Source organism: Acartia tonsa, chromosome 14, assembly GCF_053477335.1.
Source record: "Acartia tonsa isolate MP-2025a chromosome 14, ASM5347733v1, whole genome shotgun sequence".
NCBI lineage: Eukaryota > Metazoa > Arthropoda > Copepoda > Calanoida > Acartiidae > Acartia > Acartia tonsa.
Window position 1 is genome coordinate 41,097,317 of NC_137273.1, and position 18,156 is coordinate 41,115,472.

The 18,156-nt window shown below is 32.0% G+C and overlaps 2 protein-coding genes across 2 annotated transcripts in view; one reads left to right on the plus strand and one right to left on the minus strand.

Annotated features, from left to right (window-relative positions):
* The window catches only part of LOC145305883 (uncharacterized), a 150,952-nt gene extending 147,278 nt beyond the window's left edge, over nucleotides 1-3,674 (plus strand). The window contains exons 13-14 of the mRNA XM_080147733.1: nucleotides 503-545; nucleotides 2,089-3,674. Coding sequence (XP_080003859.1) covers nucleotides 503-545; nucleotides 2,089-2,146 — 101 coding nt within the window. The 3' untranslated portion in view covers nucleotides 2,147-3,674. The remainder of the gene's footprint in view (nucleotides 1-502; nucleotides 546-2,088) is intronic.
* A 1,530-nt stretch (nucleotides 3,675-5,204) lies between these two features.
* Nucleotides 5,205-16,654, minus strand: LOC145305578 (uncharacterized). Its single transcript, XM_080147267.1, has 7 exons — nucleotides 16,469-16,654; nucleotides 15,842-15,890; nucleotides 10,844-10,954; nucleotides 9,236-9,332; nucleotides 8,345-8,393; nucleotides 7,543-7,606; nucleotides 5,205-6,792 (listed from the first exon to the last, which is right to left on the minus strand). Exons 2-7 carry the CDS (start codon nucleotides 15,884-15,886, stop codon nucleotides 6,715-6,717), a joined length of 444 nt encoding a protein of 147 aa, XP_080003393.1. The 5' UTR covers nucleotides 15,887-15,890; nucleotides 16,469-16,654; the 3' UTR covers nucleotides 5,205-6,714.
* Between the last annotated feature and the right edge of the window lie 1,502 nt (nucleotides 16,655-18,156).

An 18,156-nucleotide genomic window follows, 5' to 3' on the forward strand; every position in this document is an offset into this window, starting at 1 on the left:
AGCATTACTATACAAACAAGGATGACAACATCCATAGAAGCGAAGCACTGAAACGGTAGGACCAACGGCAAAAGTGTAAGTAAATTTGTTGAAAAACTGCTTGATACAGGTTAATGTTTATGGACATACTTACATTTTTAGGACTTGATTATAGGGTTGATTTGCTTATAATAAAACGGATAATTAGATCACATAAAAATCTGTTGTTACAAAAGTAGAAAAATCAACATGTTTAAAATGGACGTTCGGACATTCTGGTAATGATTATAGAGTTGATACGCTTTCTAAATCGTACCTAACTACTATAGTAATCACCATGCAAAGTTTTAAATCGATAGGACAATTCTAACATGCCAAAATTACCGAAAAAAAGCTATCTATCTCGGACGGACGTACGGACGGACCGACCCTAATTATAGAAAAGCTATGCTTTTAAAAAAGCTATGCTTTTAACAACAAGTAAGCCCTTTTTTATTTTACTAAAATCATTGTTTTATTTCAGATTCCCCCAACCAGTTGTATGGAGCTCCTCCTCAATCCTCTAGGTGAGTAACAACAGCTTGTGTGTGTGTGTGTGTGTGTGTGGGTGTGTGTGTGTGGGTGTATGTTTGTGTGTCTGTATGTGTGTGTGTGTGTATGTGTGTGTGGGTGTGTGTATAGTTGTATGGAGCTCCTCCCCAATCCTCCAGGCGAGCATCTACTCCCTGTGTGTGTGTGTGTGTGTAGGTGTGTATGGGTGTGTGTGTAGTTGTATGGAGATCCTCCCCAATCCTCTAAGTGAGCATCAGCACCCTGTGTTTGTGTGTGTGTGTGTGTGTGTATGTGTATAGTTGTATGGAGCTCCCCCACAATCCTCCAGGTGAGCATCAGCACCCTGTGTGTGTGTGTGTAGGTGTGTGCGTGTGTGTTTGTGAGGTGAGCATTTGCACCTTGTGTGTGTGTGTGTTTGTGTGTGTTTAGTTGTATGGAGCTCCTCCCCAATTCTCCAGGTGAGCATCTACACCCTGTGTGTGTGTGTGTGTGTGTGGGTGTGTGTGTAGTTGTATGGAGCTCCTCCCCAATACTTCAGGTGAACATCAGCACCCTGTGTGTGTGTGTGTATTTGTGTTTGTGTGTATGTGTGTGTGTGTGAGTTGGTGTGCGTGTGTGTAGTTGTATGGAGCTCCTCCCCAATCCTCCAGTTGAGCATCTGCACCTTATGTGTGTGTGTTTGTGTGTATGTGAGTGTATGTGTGTGTGTATAGGTGGGATTATAGGTGTGTGTGTGTGTGTGCGTATGTTTATGTGTGTGTTTGTGTGTGTGTGTGTATGTGTGTGTTTGTGTGTGTGGGTGTATAGGTGGGAGTATAGGTGTGTGTGTACATTTGTATGTGTGTGTTTGTGTGTGTGGGTGTATAGGTGGGAGTATAGGTGTGTGTGTGTATGTGTATGTTTGTGTGTGTGGTGTAAAGGTGTGTGTGTGTGTATGTGTATGTGTGTGTTTGTGTGTATGGGTGTATAGGTGTGTGTGGGTGTGAAATTGTATGGATCCTCTGGGTAAGCATATGTACCCTGTGTGTGCGTTTGTGTGTGTGTGTGTTTTGTGGGTGTATGAGTGTGTGTGGGTGTGTGTGCGTATTTGTTGAGTCATGTGAAACCATCAGTTGGATAAATATCCGCTAGATTACAGCCAAACTAAAAAATCACTCTTTAACTTCTTTTGAAAGTTTACAAATCTTAGAAGACAGTGCATTATTGGTTCAATGGAGGTATTTAACTATATTCTTTTACTTTACTTAATGCAAGCAGCTAGGCCCCTTTAGGCTTATTGACACTTGAGGTTAAGGGGGGGGGTGGAAGTCGACCATGACCATTTTCAATGTAAGTTATAAAAAAAAAGTAAAAGAAGTAAGGGGGCATGGGTCATTTTTACGAGGGGGATTTAGCTTGGGAGGTGGTGGAAACCTCGCCTAAAATAGTCATAAACCTTCCGTGGACCTAAGCTTCAATGCAAATATCGGTTCACCGGTTAGGGAGTTCCTTATGGAACGACAGAAAGACAGTCAGACATCCTGTTACTTTTATATTAATGATAAATATATATTTAAGATTACAGAAGAAAAGAGGTGGACGCAGGGGAAGAAAGTTCTCAGCTAACAAAAAGTAGATAATCATTCAAACATCTTTTTATCACATTTAAAAAAAAAATACCAAAAAAGTCATTTTGTAAATATAATGGAAGTTATTTTTTAAGTTTCCGAAAAAATCAGCCATGAAACGTCATATAAATAGGGATGAGAAGAGAAGTGGAAAAGGAAACTCCTTAAAAAGAGGTGGATCTATTGACGTCACACGGCCCATTTTTTTGGACACTTCGTAGAGCTTCGTTATTCTTAAAAAAAAGATGTTTTAACTCGTACCTAATAGATGTAATATTTTGAAAAAAGTTATCTTTTTATAATTGTAGCATATAGTTCATAACAAACAAGCCATATTTTTTCAACATTCAACTATTGGACATAAAAAAAATTATGTCAAAAAAGCATAAAATGTCCTTTATCATATTATTAACATATAAAGGGAGTTGTACTTTAAAAGCAAAAAAAATAAAAATCTTTTATTAAATAAGCAAAAGAATCAACAAATTCATTAAGATTCTTATTAATTTGTTTCTTAAGTACATTGCTCCAGCAATTATTCGTAGCACAAACAAAAAAATAGAAATAATGTAAAAAACAAAAAAGCACATATAAAAATGATAAAATAAGGGAGGGAAAAGACAATAGGAATTAAATTGATCTACAACAACACTTTCATCCACACAATATTTACCACTTTCCCTATACAAATAAGGGCTTATGTTTTGGGAGAGAATATTCATTGTCCTTGTCCCTATCTCCCTGAGTTTTATTCTTGAACATTTTGCAGCAAATTGTAAATTGATTTTCAAGAAATAAAAACTTTACCTAACAGTTATTCAAGTAAGGCTTTGAAACCGATTAATATCCACTGGATTAGAACCGGTTCTCAGCTTTACTGAAAAGTCATGTATTATATCGTTTGTAATGATAGTAAAAACATAATATAAATACCAGTTTTGTTAGACCAATGGGCCGATGAATTAATATTATTTTTTTATTTTACTATCCACAGAAAGCTGTCTATAATACGATACGATAAATAACTATTCTAGTCTTTTTAACCTGTGATAACCTTTAAAGAAATTAAATTCTAGTCAATAATTTTGGAAAGAACGTGTCCTAACTTTTGTGATTTTGTTTTAACCCATTCGTGACGAGCTCCCAATGTTCAAAGTTTCGATTCACCGGGCTTCAACAAAATAGATTTTTTCAATAATTACTCAACAGAATTAAAAAATAAGGTGTCAAATTAAAGATCTTATTATTTTTGTTCATAATGCCAATTTTCCTTTTTTTTGCGTTTTAGTACCCTAAAACCAACTTAATTTTTTGACTTAAATTACTTCAAAACTTAGAGGTCTACAAATAACACCAATTACATATCTAAATTCTATGGATCATTTTACATCTACTACTTATTAAAAAACCGACTAGCTATTTTTTTTAAATCACAAAAGTTAGGACGCTTTCTTTTATTTTATTTATTTCACAATGTACAAAATTGACCAAAATGAGAAAAAAAGCATTTTTAAATCATTAAAAATTATGGATATGTTCATACCACTCTTACTTTAAACAATTTTAAATTAATTATTTTATTTTGTTAGTAAATTGTTAATCTTTTATTAATATTAAATTGATATGATTACCATTTAAAGCTTTAATAGTATTGTAGAACACTTTGTAGTTTAATACAATTTATATAATCTTTTGTATTAAGAATAAAATTATGAAAAATATTTTAGTTTTGTTTAATACTTTTCACTGGTATCTATGTAGTAAGGTTTTTTTTGAAAATTGAAATTCTTTCAAATATATGCCAAATAAATGTAGTTTAACCAATTAACCAGGAAAAAATATGCGGTTCACTAAATCAAATTCAAATGCATTTCGTGAAACTATCCCTTTTATTCGATATAATTTACCAAAGAAGAGCTTTATCCTAAGAAATACGACAAGTTATAGCTGACTCATAATGCATAATTACTCAAATCTGAAAAATGTTTGAACCAATGACAGGTCTGGAATGTACCAACATTATTCTCCTATTGGCCGACTTAGACAATATATCTCTAGATTATTTCTATTAGTACTTTATTTGAATTCCTACACAAAATGTCGTCATACACAAAAAAAAAACTTTGTAAAGTTTGTCTATGGATTTATTATTACTTGGATCTTATACCAGATTTTCATTTTCTATGTAGCGGGCTAAAATAACTATCTCCCCCATCCCCCTCGCTTCCTACTGGATAAAAATCCCGACCAATAAATGCGAGGGGATATTGAAACGAAAATTGACGAAAATTTATCTCCTGTCATAATATCCACGTATATTCTACATCCATTAGAATTAGCCTGATCTAGCTGATTAAACCTATCTAGTTTATCTATTACTTTCTAGTGGCTACGCCCCTAAAGGCCTCTTAAAGCCACTTGAAGGAACTAGGAGTCGAGAGTCCACCTCTAAGTTTAGTTTTAAGAAAAGGCAATTCTCTTAGGTGTGGTAGTACCCTACCCCAAAATAGTTGAAAACCTGACATGAACTTATTAGAAGCTTCACTGGTAAGAAGAACCATATTTAGCGAGGAACAGACAGACAAACATCCTGTTAATCTATAAAAACTCTAAAGGTATAAGCCAATGGCAGATAAATTGAGATACATACCCGATGATGATACATAAAATAACCCCTTCTCTAGATTACATTTAGTGGTTGAAACGTTTGGTCACTCAACTAAATGAACAATAAACCAAAGTTCAATAAAATTCCCCAAAGTTGTTAAGGAATAAGAAAACTTTATTATAAAACTTTGGGGACTAAATAGTTTTGGTCGCTTCGCGCCATGGTTCAATAATGTAATGATGATACACAAAATTACCATTTCTGCTAGATTACTTTTAGTGGTTGAAACGTTTGGACACTCAACTAAATGAACAATAAATCAAAGTTCAATGAAATTCCCCAAAGTTGTTAGGGAATAAGAAAACTTTATTATAAAACTTTGGGAACTAAATAATTTTTGTCGCTTCGCGCCATGATTCAATAATATAATGTCCAAATAAAAATTCTATGGATAATTTAATTAAAAATTTCTTCTTATACTTTATTATATAGCTATGGTGCAAGTTTATAAATAACAAAAATAGGTGATCACAAAAAAATATTTTTTTCGGCAGATTTACAAATTTAGTACTTTTGAAGCAGCTTATAGTGCATAATAAAAAAATGCTATGCCAGTTTACATTTACCATTGGACAATTGCATTGTATACTGGCCTATCATTGGTCATTTGTATTTCATGACGTAATTTTCATTAGTTACTATAAGCTGCTTCTTTTCGTTTCGACTAGCAGTAAATAATCATTATTTAAACAAAATTATCAAATAATACTTAATTATTGAGCAAATGATAATAGCTGGAATCATGAAAAAATATAGGTACAACTATACTCCATATTAGTGGCGTGAATAGGGTTTTGCCAAAGGGGTGCGCGAAGCGCAGCGGAAAATATTGATACTCCCCAAAAGCCAAAATCGAGGGAATGTGATGGATGTAATTTCAAATAACAAGAGGGGGTTTATTTTCTTGTCAGGGGTTCGTTCCACCCCCCTACATCCTCCCTCTGCACGCCTTTGCTCCATATAGTATACCTATATCAACTAGATAATATGGAGCAAAAGGTACACCTATATCTTTTATACTGATTACTGATCCACCAGATACTAAAGACAAAAAAAATATTTTTCAGATAGGCTTCAAAACCGATTAATATCCTCTGGATTAGAACCGATTCTCAGCCATACTGAAAAATCATGTATAACATTGTATTATAAACAATTTTTCACGAATAAAAAATAATGAAATTAATACCAGTTTTCTTCGACCGGGCCTCCGGCCCCTCGGTTCTAACAAAACTGGTTTTATTCTTATATTTTTTAATTCAATATCCACGGAAAGCTGTCTATAATGTCATGGGATAAATAACTTTAAAAATTCGTTTAATTAAATAAGATATAGAGATAAAATTTACTAATGAAATAAATAATTAGAATTTCTTAAATCACCAAAAGTTGGCAAAAAAATAAAACATTATTACGTCTTAAGAACTTATTTTCTTAAAATAGAAAAGTATTACAACATTTTATGTCTTTTTATGCATTTTTATAAGCTTAAGCTGCAAAATGTTATTTGTTCATTTTCAAAACAACTTCTTTTCATTCTATTTTTAAACATTGTACAAAATCAAACAAAAAAGTTATTTTGCAAGAAGAAAATATTTTTTAGTTTACTCGTTTCATAATGATTTGGCTCCAGCTAGAAACCGTGATATAAGCTGCTATTTGATGCCAAATTATAATGAAAAAATTATAAAAAAAAAAACTGTTTCATTAATGACTAAAATCATTAAACAAAACGTTATGCTAAAGTCAAAGTGTGTTTTAATTGCTAAAAAATATTTTCATCATACTTTACTACAAATGAATTTAAATCATTGAATAATAATAATAATTTCTGAGTGCATTTCATAAAAAAAAAGCGCGAAATTTCTGGCGGGAGAGGAAAAAACGCGGGAAAAAATTGTTGTAAATCTAAACAGCGGCATTCTCTTCTTTGGTCTGCGCTTGGTTCTCAACCTCCTTCAACATCTCTGTGATCATAGGCAGCTCCTGGAAAAAATATATATGAAAAAATCATTAATGGAAGATAAATTACCGAAAGCTGATAGCTTAAAAGAAAATGAAAATTCCAGAGATATTTTGAAATAAAAATGGAATAAAAAATCATACCTTACTTGAAATAGTCAATGGAAAAATAAATTATCATATTGATAGATAGATATAATAAATTGATAACTATAGATAGTTTGATAGGCAGACAGACAGATAGACAGATAGACAGACAGACAGACAGACAGACAGACAGACAGACAGACAGACAGACAGACAGACAGACAGACAGACAGACAGACAGACAGACAGACAGACAGACAGACAGACAGACAGACAGACAGACAGACAGACAGACAGACAGACAGACAGACAGACAGACAGACAGACAGACAGACAGACAGACAGACAGACAGACAGACAGACAGACAGACAGACAGACAGACAGGCAGACAGACAGACAGACAGACAGACAGACAGACAGACAGACAGACAGACAGACAGACAGACAGACAGACAGACAGACAGACAGACAGACAGACAGAAAGATAGATAGATAGATAGATAGATAGATAGATAAATAGATAGATAGATAGATAGATAGATAGATAGATAGATAGATAGATAGATAGATAGATAGACAGACAGATAGATAGATAGATAGATAGATAGATAGATAGATAAATAGATAGATAGATAGATAGATAGATAGATAGATAAATAGATAGATAGATAGATAGATAGATATACCTTATCAGAAGCAGATGGTGGTTTAACCTCTGGAGATCTCCAACAGAATGCGTAGAACATGTAACTGCACAATTACATTTTTCAGTCACAATTTTTAAAAGCACCTCATCAAAGTACAATATCATAAGCGAAGCAACTCTATAACTAAATCCTAAAAATGTAAGTATGTCCATAAACATTATTCTGTATCAAGCAGTTTTTCAACAAATTTACTTACAATTTTGCATCGACTCTTATACATTTATATTCTGATTATTCAGTTCTGACACTATACAAGTGTTAATGTCCGTTTGTCCTACCGTTTCAGCGCTTCGCTTTTATGGATGTTGTCATCCTTGTTCTTTAGGATTTTTTCAAGCTCATCTACTTTACATTTGATGTAACTTTTCTCCTGATTTTCTCCTCCCCTTTTCCTAAAATCTTTACCCCCTTACTAAGCAATCAAAATAATAATGGATTTAAACAACAAGGTTGACAAAATTCATAAAGGCGAAACTCTAAAATCAGAGGGTAGGAAAAACAAATAATAACACTTGTAGAGTGTCAGAACTTAATAAGCATAACATTAATATGTCTAAACAAAATTGTAATTGTTGCAAAATTACGTAATTACAGAATACTGTTTAGAGACATACTTACATTTTTAGGACTTGATAATAAATTAAAATATTACTAGCGGCTACGCCCCTACGAGATCCTTCGGTACAAACACACAGACACACAAACAGACAAACAGGCATCCTTTTACTTTAGTATAAGAATAAATTTGTCCTTTCAAAAAATACTTGTTACTGAAAATTTCCTGAATGTGATGGATACATAGATGAAGATAATCAGAGAAAATAAAGAATCTAAAACAAACAAATTTCATAGTTAATAGTTATTCATTGCATGGAATTATAGACAGCTTTCCGCGGATAGTAATTAAAAAATTATAAAAATAATTTTAGTTTAGAAAACCTTTGATATTTTTGGACGCAACCCAATCTTTCCCATTTTTGTATTAATTTTATTGGAACATGATTCCAGTTACGTCATATTTTTCTTTCCCGAAAAAGGGAAGGAGGGAAGAAAAAAAGAGATGGGAGAAAAGGGGTTTTTCCCCATCTCTTTTGGAGAGATTTTCTTCCCCCCTTCCCTTTTTCGGGAAAGAAAAATATGACGTAACTGGAATCATGTTCCATCAAAATTAATACAAAAGTGGAAAAGATTGGGTTGCGTCATATTTTTGAAGTGAACCTACTCTATAAGTGCTTGTGTATGTCCGTTTGTAATGACTGGTCTGATTTTAATTATAAGTATAGAATGCAGATAATACACTGCTCTTCACATCAATAAGTCCTTCTCTCTCCCTGTATTCCACATTTCTTTTATCATCACCTACTTATAGCAAAAAAGAAACTCTACATTTAATTGAGTTATGTCTAGCTTTATTTCTACCCATAAAGCTATTTTGTTAACAGCCTTAATGCTTCTTTCATAAAGTTTTATTCCTTCCCCAGCCTAATATTCATCTTCCCCACTTTTCTATAGTACGCAATATTTGCAAAAAAAAATATTTAATTATTTAAACTTTCACTGTTCTCCACTCAAAAACAAACAAAGAATTTTCTAGAATATTTTAGGTTAAGGAAAGTGTAAATTATGTAATATAAGTTACAGTCCCGTTGGGTTTATCAAAATAAAGCCTTACCAGATACAATAGGATGGGGCCCCTCCGAGTACCCAGGTAGTTCTACAGCATTGTGCAGGCTTGTACTATTCAATGAAGATCCTACTTCATCAAATTCCTAAAATAAAGATAACTTTATTAGTTTTACTATAAGCCAGATATTTCTTCGTGCTTGCACTATTCAATGAAGAACCTACTTTATCAAATTCCTGAAATAAAATCGAAATAATTTGGTTTTACTAAAAGCCAGATAATTCAACAGAATTGTGCAGGCTTTTACTATTCAATGAAGATCCTACTTCACCAAATTCCTAAAATAAAATGGAAGTTAATAAGTTTTACTAAAAGCCAGATAATTTTCAAATGGGCTTTGGATGAAGATATGCTTAATTAAATTAAATTTAAAAAAATAAATAAATTGATCCTAATTTAAGCCTAAGAAATTTTGGTATAAATGTTAAGGAAAAAGGACACATTGTGCAATAAATTGAGAATTAAATAAGATTTCTAATGAGATTTTAGAAAGAAAATGGTTTTGATTGCATAATACTGTTTGAGTAAACATGCCTTCAAAGACAGAAATGTACCTTTCAAATGCACATCATTCAGTGAGGCTATAAAATTGACATCAGTAAAATAAAGCTAATAATTAAATAATTTTGAAGACATTTTTTTGCTAAAATTCTACAATTTTATGCCATTAGATAAAGATTTTTTAATTAAATGGTTGAATCATTTAATCATAATTCTAATATCAGTGAATATATACATTGTAAGTAGCAAGTTACAGCTATATTCAAAGTCCTCATTATTCCTTTGTAAGAAGGTATATGCAATGAGAATCTTTACATCAGAATTTGAAATAGTATTTATACATTAATGTTTAATATACTTGCAAAATTGGTTGAATTTTCAAATTTTATTTCAAAATATATAGGATAGATATCCTAACCTACTGTACCTAATAGTAAATTTTTTGGTTTTATTTCCATTTTTACATATTATGCATAACCAACATTATATTGAAGTGTACTTATAAAATCCAAACAACTATTATTTCAAGATCTTTCCAACTCTAGGAAATGAATACCTTGTTTTTCAACTTTTTTTGTTGTTTTGGTGAAATTACTGCATTTTATGACGCTTATGGCTAAATCACCTTATTGTTCAAACAAAATAACAATGAGTGTCTTTACAATCTAGCAAATTTACTGCAAACCATTATTATTTGAAAGAAAGCTTTATCGGTTATTTAGTAGATTTCAAACTTTACATGAAGATTCCTGTTACATTTTTTGTTTATTTAAATTGGAAAAAAATGACGGGTTGCTATGGTCTAAGGAAATAAACCAAACTTTAATTAATCTTTAATTATAAGTATAAAGTAGTAGGTTTTTTTGTATAAAAGCTAAATATCTCAGAAATTACTGGTCTAAATAGGTTTTACTTTTCAGGGAAGCTGTACAAATGCCTTGATGTGGTTTTAGGCTATTATTGACCTTCTCGGCTCTTACTTTAAGCATCTGTGTCAATTAAAAGACACAAACCGTTTGATTAAAATGAATGACCTGTAATGAATCAAGGTAGCGCCTGAAAGGTATGATAACCAATTAAAGTTTGTAAACTTACCGGAACTTGTCTGATATTTCTATCAAGTTCTTGTCCACCCCCTCCCTCCTCTCCCTCCATCTGATACTCATGCACAGATGTGACGTAAGCAACTCCTCGACCCAAGCAGTCCTGAAATAGAATTAGTTTTCATTAACCTTTCTCATTTTATGGATGAATGCGCAGAATTATCAACATCTGAAATTAATCAATCAACAAATCATAATTCTTATACAGTTAAATTAATGAGACTGATTCCCTTTAAACAAAGTAGTAATATTTTAGTAAACTACTGAACCGATTGGGTTCTCTGTGTAGGCAAGCTTCACATAGGTCTCTGGATGGTTTTAAGCTATTTTATTTTTAGATTCATGTCTTAGGGTTGTTTTAGGCTAGTTTTTTGTCCTTCTCTACCTTTTTTAATATAGAGCCTCTAGATGCTATCGCATTTTCTAAACATTAAAGTAAAACGTTTTACTCCAATGCAATTTATGTTGTGTAAAAGAAAAATGGACACAGTCAAAGGCTTTCTTTATATCAAGAAATGATTGTAAATGTATTGTGTAGTTTATGAAGATAAATCACAGAGGCGTGAAAAGATAAGAAAGTGATAATATAAAGAACATAGATTAGAGAATTTTTTACCATATTTGCTGTGCGCCCCTAGCTTTAAGAAAATAGACTTAAACCATCTCATGTTGCAAAATGCAATATTCTAACCATTTATATAAAAGGATGAAATATTTTGTGAGATGTTTAGACAAATCAATCAACTAACCAATATTTTATTGGAAATACAGACAGACATAAGCTGAGACATCCTGTTACTTCATAGCATTCTAGTAGATTCGGGCGGTCTTATAATTTAGGGCTTTGTATTTGAAGTGGATGGAGGGGCTGAAAAATGACTTAAAACCATCCCAATACTTAAATCTATGACTAAAATAGGATCTATCCTATTATATAAAGTACTAAGCTTTTTTTGTTAGTAGTAAACCGAAATGGTTCTCCTTTAGAGGGAAACTTCTTATAGGCCCTGAGAACGTTTTAGGCAATTTTATATTTTTAAAAAAAAGTCTGGTTATTGTTTTATGCTATTTTTCTGCCCTTCAATATCCCTTTGTATTTGAGCCCCTAGATGCTAGGGGCGCAGCTGCTAGTATAATATAAAGAACTCATTCAGTTTGAATGTCAAACTTAAAAAACTTACTACTATTATATTAAACTATAGGCTTCTCCTCTAAAAACCTTAAGGTACACTTGAGGTGAAGGGGGGGGGGGAGGATCCGACCCCCATTCTATCTTAAGGCTATTTCTATTTGAAGGGTGGTGGTTCCCACCCCCGAATAGTTATAAACCTTCTCTGGACCTTAGAGAAGCTACATTGTAAAAGAGAACCATATCAGTTCATCTGTTAGAGAGATACTTTGGTACAGACAAACATCCTTTTGCTTTTATATAAAGAAGGTAATTATTGTATTCATTACCTTTCTGGTACTATGTATCTATAAGTAATATCTTTAGTTAAAATGAAAATAAAAGAAAGACTATTTAGATAATGGGTTATATTGTTCTTATACAGTATACACCATAATAGGCGATATCAGAAAAATAATGAATAGAGCAATGGAAGGTTATTAATATACATCCCCAATAATGATAAACAAAATTACACTTTCTGTAGATTAAATTAAAGTTTTAAACATTTGGACACAACTTGTTTGGACCCAACCAATCTAAATATGATAAAAGTACCCAAAGTTTTTTATCCAACGTTTAAATACTTTGGGTACCAGCATAATTTACAGTCCAATGGGCCCTAGCTCGCTGGGTTAAAGAAAGTTGAACTTAAGTTGAACTTTCAGGATATAAAAAAAATTAGTTTTAATAGGAAATATTGTATTTATATAAGTGAACAATGACAAGTGTTATAATCATAAAGCAAATATTTAATTACTCTTAAAGTGTTTTTATCAGACAGGGACGGGACAATGGTCTGTTTATTACACTAGTCCCCAAATTTTATATTAACATTTCTTATTTGTTGGCTTAACAACTTTAGGGACTTTGAAGAATTTTAATTGGTTGGTTAATTAAATTGAATGTTCAATGTATAGAAGGGGTAATTTTGTGTCACATCATTGGGGATGTACATTAATTTAGCGGCCATTGTCTTATCCCTTTGGATCCCAGGTTTTTATGGTGTTCATTCTTTTATATATATCATTATGTCTTTATTTTGTAAAAACACAATATCTTTATAAAAAAAAACAGGATTTCTGTCTATCTGTCTATGCTAAAGAATCTTGCTAACCGCTGAACCGATATGGTTCTCCTTTCCAATGTAGATTCTCATAGGTCCTGGGAAGGTTTATAACTATTCTGGGGGAGGTTAGCAACACCCTCCCAAAAAATCACTACTAGAAAGATAACCTTCCTCTAAAAATATGTTTGATTTTTCTTTTTTAAACTAAAATTGAATATATGGGATCTCTTTCCCCCACCCCTCCTTCCAAAAGGCCTTTAGGGGCGTAGGGTGTTTTATGATAGTCTTAAAGCAAAAAAGAATATTGTGTATTGTTATAATTCGCTTTATTGTTTATTTTATATTAGAAAATGTATTTATATATTTTAAGTTATCAGTACTAAAGCCTTTCTATAATTAGGATTGTCTGTAAGTCTGTCAGTAAATGTATATGCTACATTTACAATGATACATAGCATTTGGGTCAAAAATGTTCTAATTGAGCATTAAAGATACGTTTTTTCTTCAAAAGTTAAATTTGTGGTCCAAATGTAGTAAGAGTGAAACCACTAAAATGGCAAAAGAGTAACATTTTTACATTTTACTAATTTTTATTGATAAACTGTCGGACGGACGTACAGATAAACTCTAATTATAAGGTAGATGCGTTATTAAAAACGAAAGGTACTTATTATTTTTATTTGTTGTTTATCTAAAAAGTATGATTTTATAACTGAATGAAGGCGGAAATAATTTGCAGAAGGTGTTTATTCCCTTCCACACATTATTTCATCAACAGAATTGCTAATTATTACAATCGCATCTGTTCGTCGTCGGGGAGGCGATAGGTTCGAATCTTGGCCCAAAACCGCGTCAAAACGTTAAAAATGGTTCCTACTGCTGTTATGTCAGGTGCGCGACATAGATGGTTAGAGTAGAGGGAATGTCTTGGCTCTTAAATAGGCGCAACTCTTTACAATGCACAGGTAGGATTTCTCAGATAAAGGTCGTGCTATAAAAGGGTTGGTTGTCTGTTGGGTGTTACTTAACCTAATATCCTTGCGTGTTAGAGTATCGGAGAATCGCATCCCATTACAAGCGGATGATGCTCTAAATTCTCTTTAATACTTTAATCTACAAATGAAATAGCCAAAAACCATCCCGACATCTTTGTGAAGCTCTATAAGTAGTTATTAATATCTTAAGCTTCAGACATAAAAAAAAAACTTTACTACTTTATATAATAGGATTATGTTAGTGCGAATATGAAACATTTTTTCTAAAAATACATAAATAAAAAAATAGCCTCCCCTAAAATATAGAAATCTTATTAGTTTAGAAGTTATTGAAATCTGAAGTTTCAGACAAAAAAAACCTACTGTTTTTTATAATCGGATTGTGTCTTTGTGCGAAAATGAAACAATTTTTGTAAAATATAGCATGAGGTAGTGAATATATATATCTTTGAAAATCCATCAATTTCAACACATGCAATATGTGTTGTGTATATCTCCAATTCCCCTACTCTTAACATTGTTTGGGTAATTCTTATTAGGTCACAACTTCAAAATTGGTCATAGAAATAGGATTATTAATACTTTTTCTTACGCCAGATTTTCATGTTCTCTAATAAAGTAAAACTTGCAGAGGGCTAAAATAACGATTCTCCCATTCCATCATCCCCTTACCACAATCCCTTCCTTCTTGGCCGATGAATAAGTTCCATGTTAGGAAGCTAAATTGACTCCAATTTTTCCCCTGTCATAATATCATACGTATATTTACATCAATTAAGATCCATTTTTCATGTATGATTAAATTGCTTTTAATATACTTTTCAAAAATCAAGTTGAATCGATACTTTTTCTATTCTATTTTAAAATGATTTCATTGATGTTTGAAATCATCGCTCCCAGAATGTAAATTCTTGGAAAATGTTGATCATAGCATTTTTACAAAATATTGGTTTCAATGCAATAAACGGGGTGTACTATCACTTCCGCATTGCGTCAATCCTTATAATAAAGTAACAGGATGTTTGTCTGTATGTCTGTCTGTACCGACGGATCTTGCTAACTGCTGAATTGATATTGTTTTCCTTTACAGGTAGTTTTTCTTAGGTTAGATTAGATTGGAAAGACTGACAGACGAACTTTTCGAATTATAGAGTAGCGTCACTTTTAAAAATTAGAGGGGGTAGTGATGAGTAAAGCAAAGGAGAAGGGCAAATAATTTATGTTATTGATGACTTGCTAATATATATGACCAGCGGTTACGCCCCTTGTATCTAGGGGCGCTTTATTCAAAAGGATAAAGAAAGGGCAGAGAAATAGAATTAAACCATACCCAGCTTTCTTTATGAAAATAAAATAGCCTAAAACCATCTCAGGATCTATAAGCAGCCTCACTGTAAAGGAAATTTATATCGGTTTAGCGGTTAGCGAGATTCTTCGCTACAGACAAAAAAAGCTAACTACTTTATATAATATTTGTATGGTATTTGTGGAAATGAAGGCACACCAGTGAAAGGACAAATATCAGCAGGGATAAAGTTTTAAGTCAATGGACAAGAAATCAATCTTTCCCTCAATATTCTTGTGTTAAATTCTAACTTTGGTAAATGGTGTATACATACAGAGGATAGATTTATAGACATTTTGTAAATTTATAGTTCCATGGAGGAATGGTTTGGCCGATATCTGAGGACTACATATATACATTGTACATCCATTTATCGTCCATTGTCTTATCCCTTTATATCCCTGTATACTTACAAGTGTAGCAGCGGCAGAGAATATAAAATGTTGTCGCAGTGACATCCTCCTGGTTAAAGTTGGATACATGAATGGATTGCTGTGCAATGGTACCCAATAGTAGTACCTAACCAGCCGATGAAGTAAAGGGGTGTACACAACCCAAAAATCATAAAATTAGGGGGTTTAGATTCCCTGAAATGTTTCTATTGACTGTATCAACATTTGTTAATTATACACCCTTAAACCACCTTAATTTTAATTTATAGGAAAGTTTGGTAATATCTCCTTAGAAATATTTTTTTGAATTTTGAAAATTAGAAATATGGGGGGGGAGGGGGTTACCCAAAGAGGAGAACGCCGAAAGTTTTTAAAATTTCGATTCCATTACAAAATTCTCCTATTTTTGCTTCTATAAAACTAAGAAACTTCTATTAAATTTACATATTGAACACCCCTCGAAAGGCTGAAACAATTTTGATAATATACTATATAATATAAAATAATAGGTGCTTGAACACAAAGTGCCTTGTTAGACACTGAAACCAACTTCGTTATTTTTTTTTAATGTGAGGGAGGGGGATAATGTTTGTTTATTTATTACTTTAGGTCACGTTATGTAAAATTAAAGACAATCCATTCATGAACCTGGTTGTGTTGTTGACGGATTTTCTTAAAAATATTCACTACAACTTCTAATTAAAGGAGTTTTATCAAAAACTGTTGATTATTTCTTATTTTAATCACTTTTTCATTTCATATCAACAATTAATCATTCACTAGAAATTATGTTTCTTGTCTATTTTTGGCTTGTTATATCATAACATTTTTGTTTTATCTGAAAAATATTTTTGGTCTTGGTAAGGTATATTTTTTCAATGTACTTTTCTAATTAAAATATGTAAAAGAAGAACCATATTGGTTTAAACTGTTAGCGAGGTCTTAAGCTACACACACACAGAAGACATCCTATTTCTTAATAATAAACATATTAAATACAGAGAGAGAGGGGACAATGGGCTGTTTATTACACTAGTACCAAAATTTCTTTTATAGCGTTTTATTATTCGTTGGCTTAACAACTTTGGGGACTTTGGTGAATTTTGATTAGTTGGCTCATTAAATTGAGTGTTCAAACATTTCAACAACTAATTATATCTACTTAAGTTGTAATTTTGAGTATCATCATTGGGGATGTACATCAATTTATCATTGTCTTATCCCTTTAGATTCCTGTATAAAATGTATGTACTTTTAATACATACTTAACTTTTAATACATTTATGTATGTCTCTTTTCTATTTTTATCCAACTTTAAGTTTATTCATTCTAGAATTTTGGTACATAAATTACTTTACTTTTATACAAAACAGTCAAAAATAAATCAAATTTAGCAGTAAAGCTACTTTATAATCAAGGTATATCTGTCCATTTTTAAAGCAAAGGTTTTCTATACTTAAGGTCATCTGTTATATTTTTGAAATCTTAGCAACCTTATAATCGATACAATAAAGTCTATGCGTCCATTTAAAATTTCCTAATCTTAAACTTTAATCATTTTATGTAATTATCCTTTTCTTCTGATAAATCATTCCTAGGACAAAAAGGTATAATAGCACATAACCAAGTCCTAAAAATGTATTATGTTCTTAAACAATATCCTGTATTTTGCAACAAATGTACATATATACAACTTTGTTGTAAACAAAAATTTAACAACATTTTAAGCACATCAAATTGCTATTATTAAAAATTTACGAGCTTTAAGTATATGCCTCGGGTATTTAAAAAAAACTACTAAAAAAATTCGCGGATTGTTAGTTTGTCTGTCCGTCCGGAACGGATAGCTTTTTTGCGTTAATTTAGGCAGGTTAGAATTGTCCTATCGATTTCAAACTTTGCATGGTGATTTCTGAATTAGTTAGGTACGATTTAGAAAGGGTAGCAACTCTATAATCGTTACCAGAATGTCCATACGTCCATTTTAAACATGTTGATTTTTTCACTTTTTATATAATATTTATATAATCTAATTATCATCTGATTTTTGGTATACTGATTCCTGGGACAACAAAGCTCAATATTATAAGCGAAGCAACTCTATACTCAAGTCCTAAATGTAAGTATGTCCTTAAACATTATCCTGCATCAAGCAATTTTTCAACAAATTTACTTACAATTTTGCTTCGACTCTTATACATTTATATTCTGATTATTCGGTTCTGTAAAACAATAGGACTATTCTAAACTGTCCAAAATAACGAAAAGAGCTAACCGTTACAGACGGACGAACGGACCGACCCTTATTATAAAAGCTTTGCGTAAAAAAAACGATT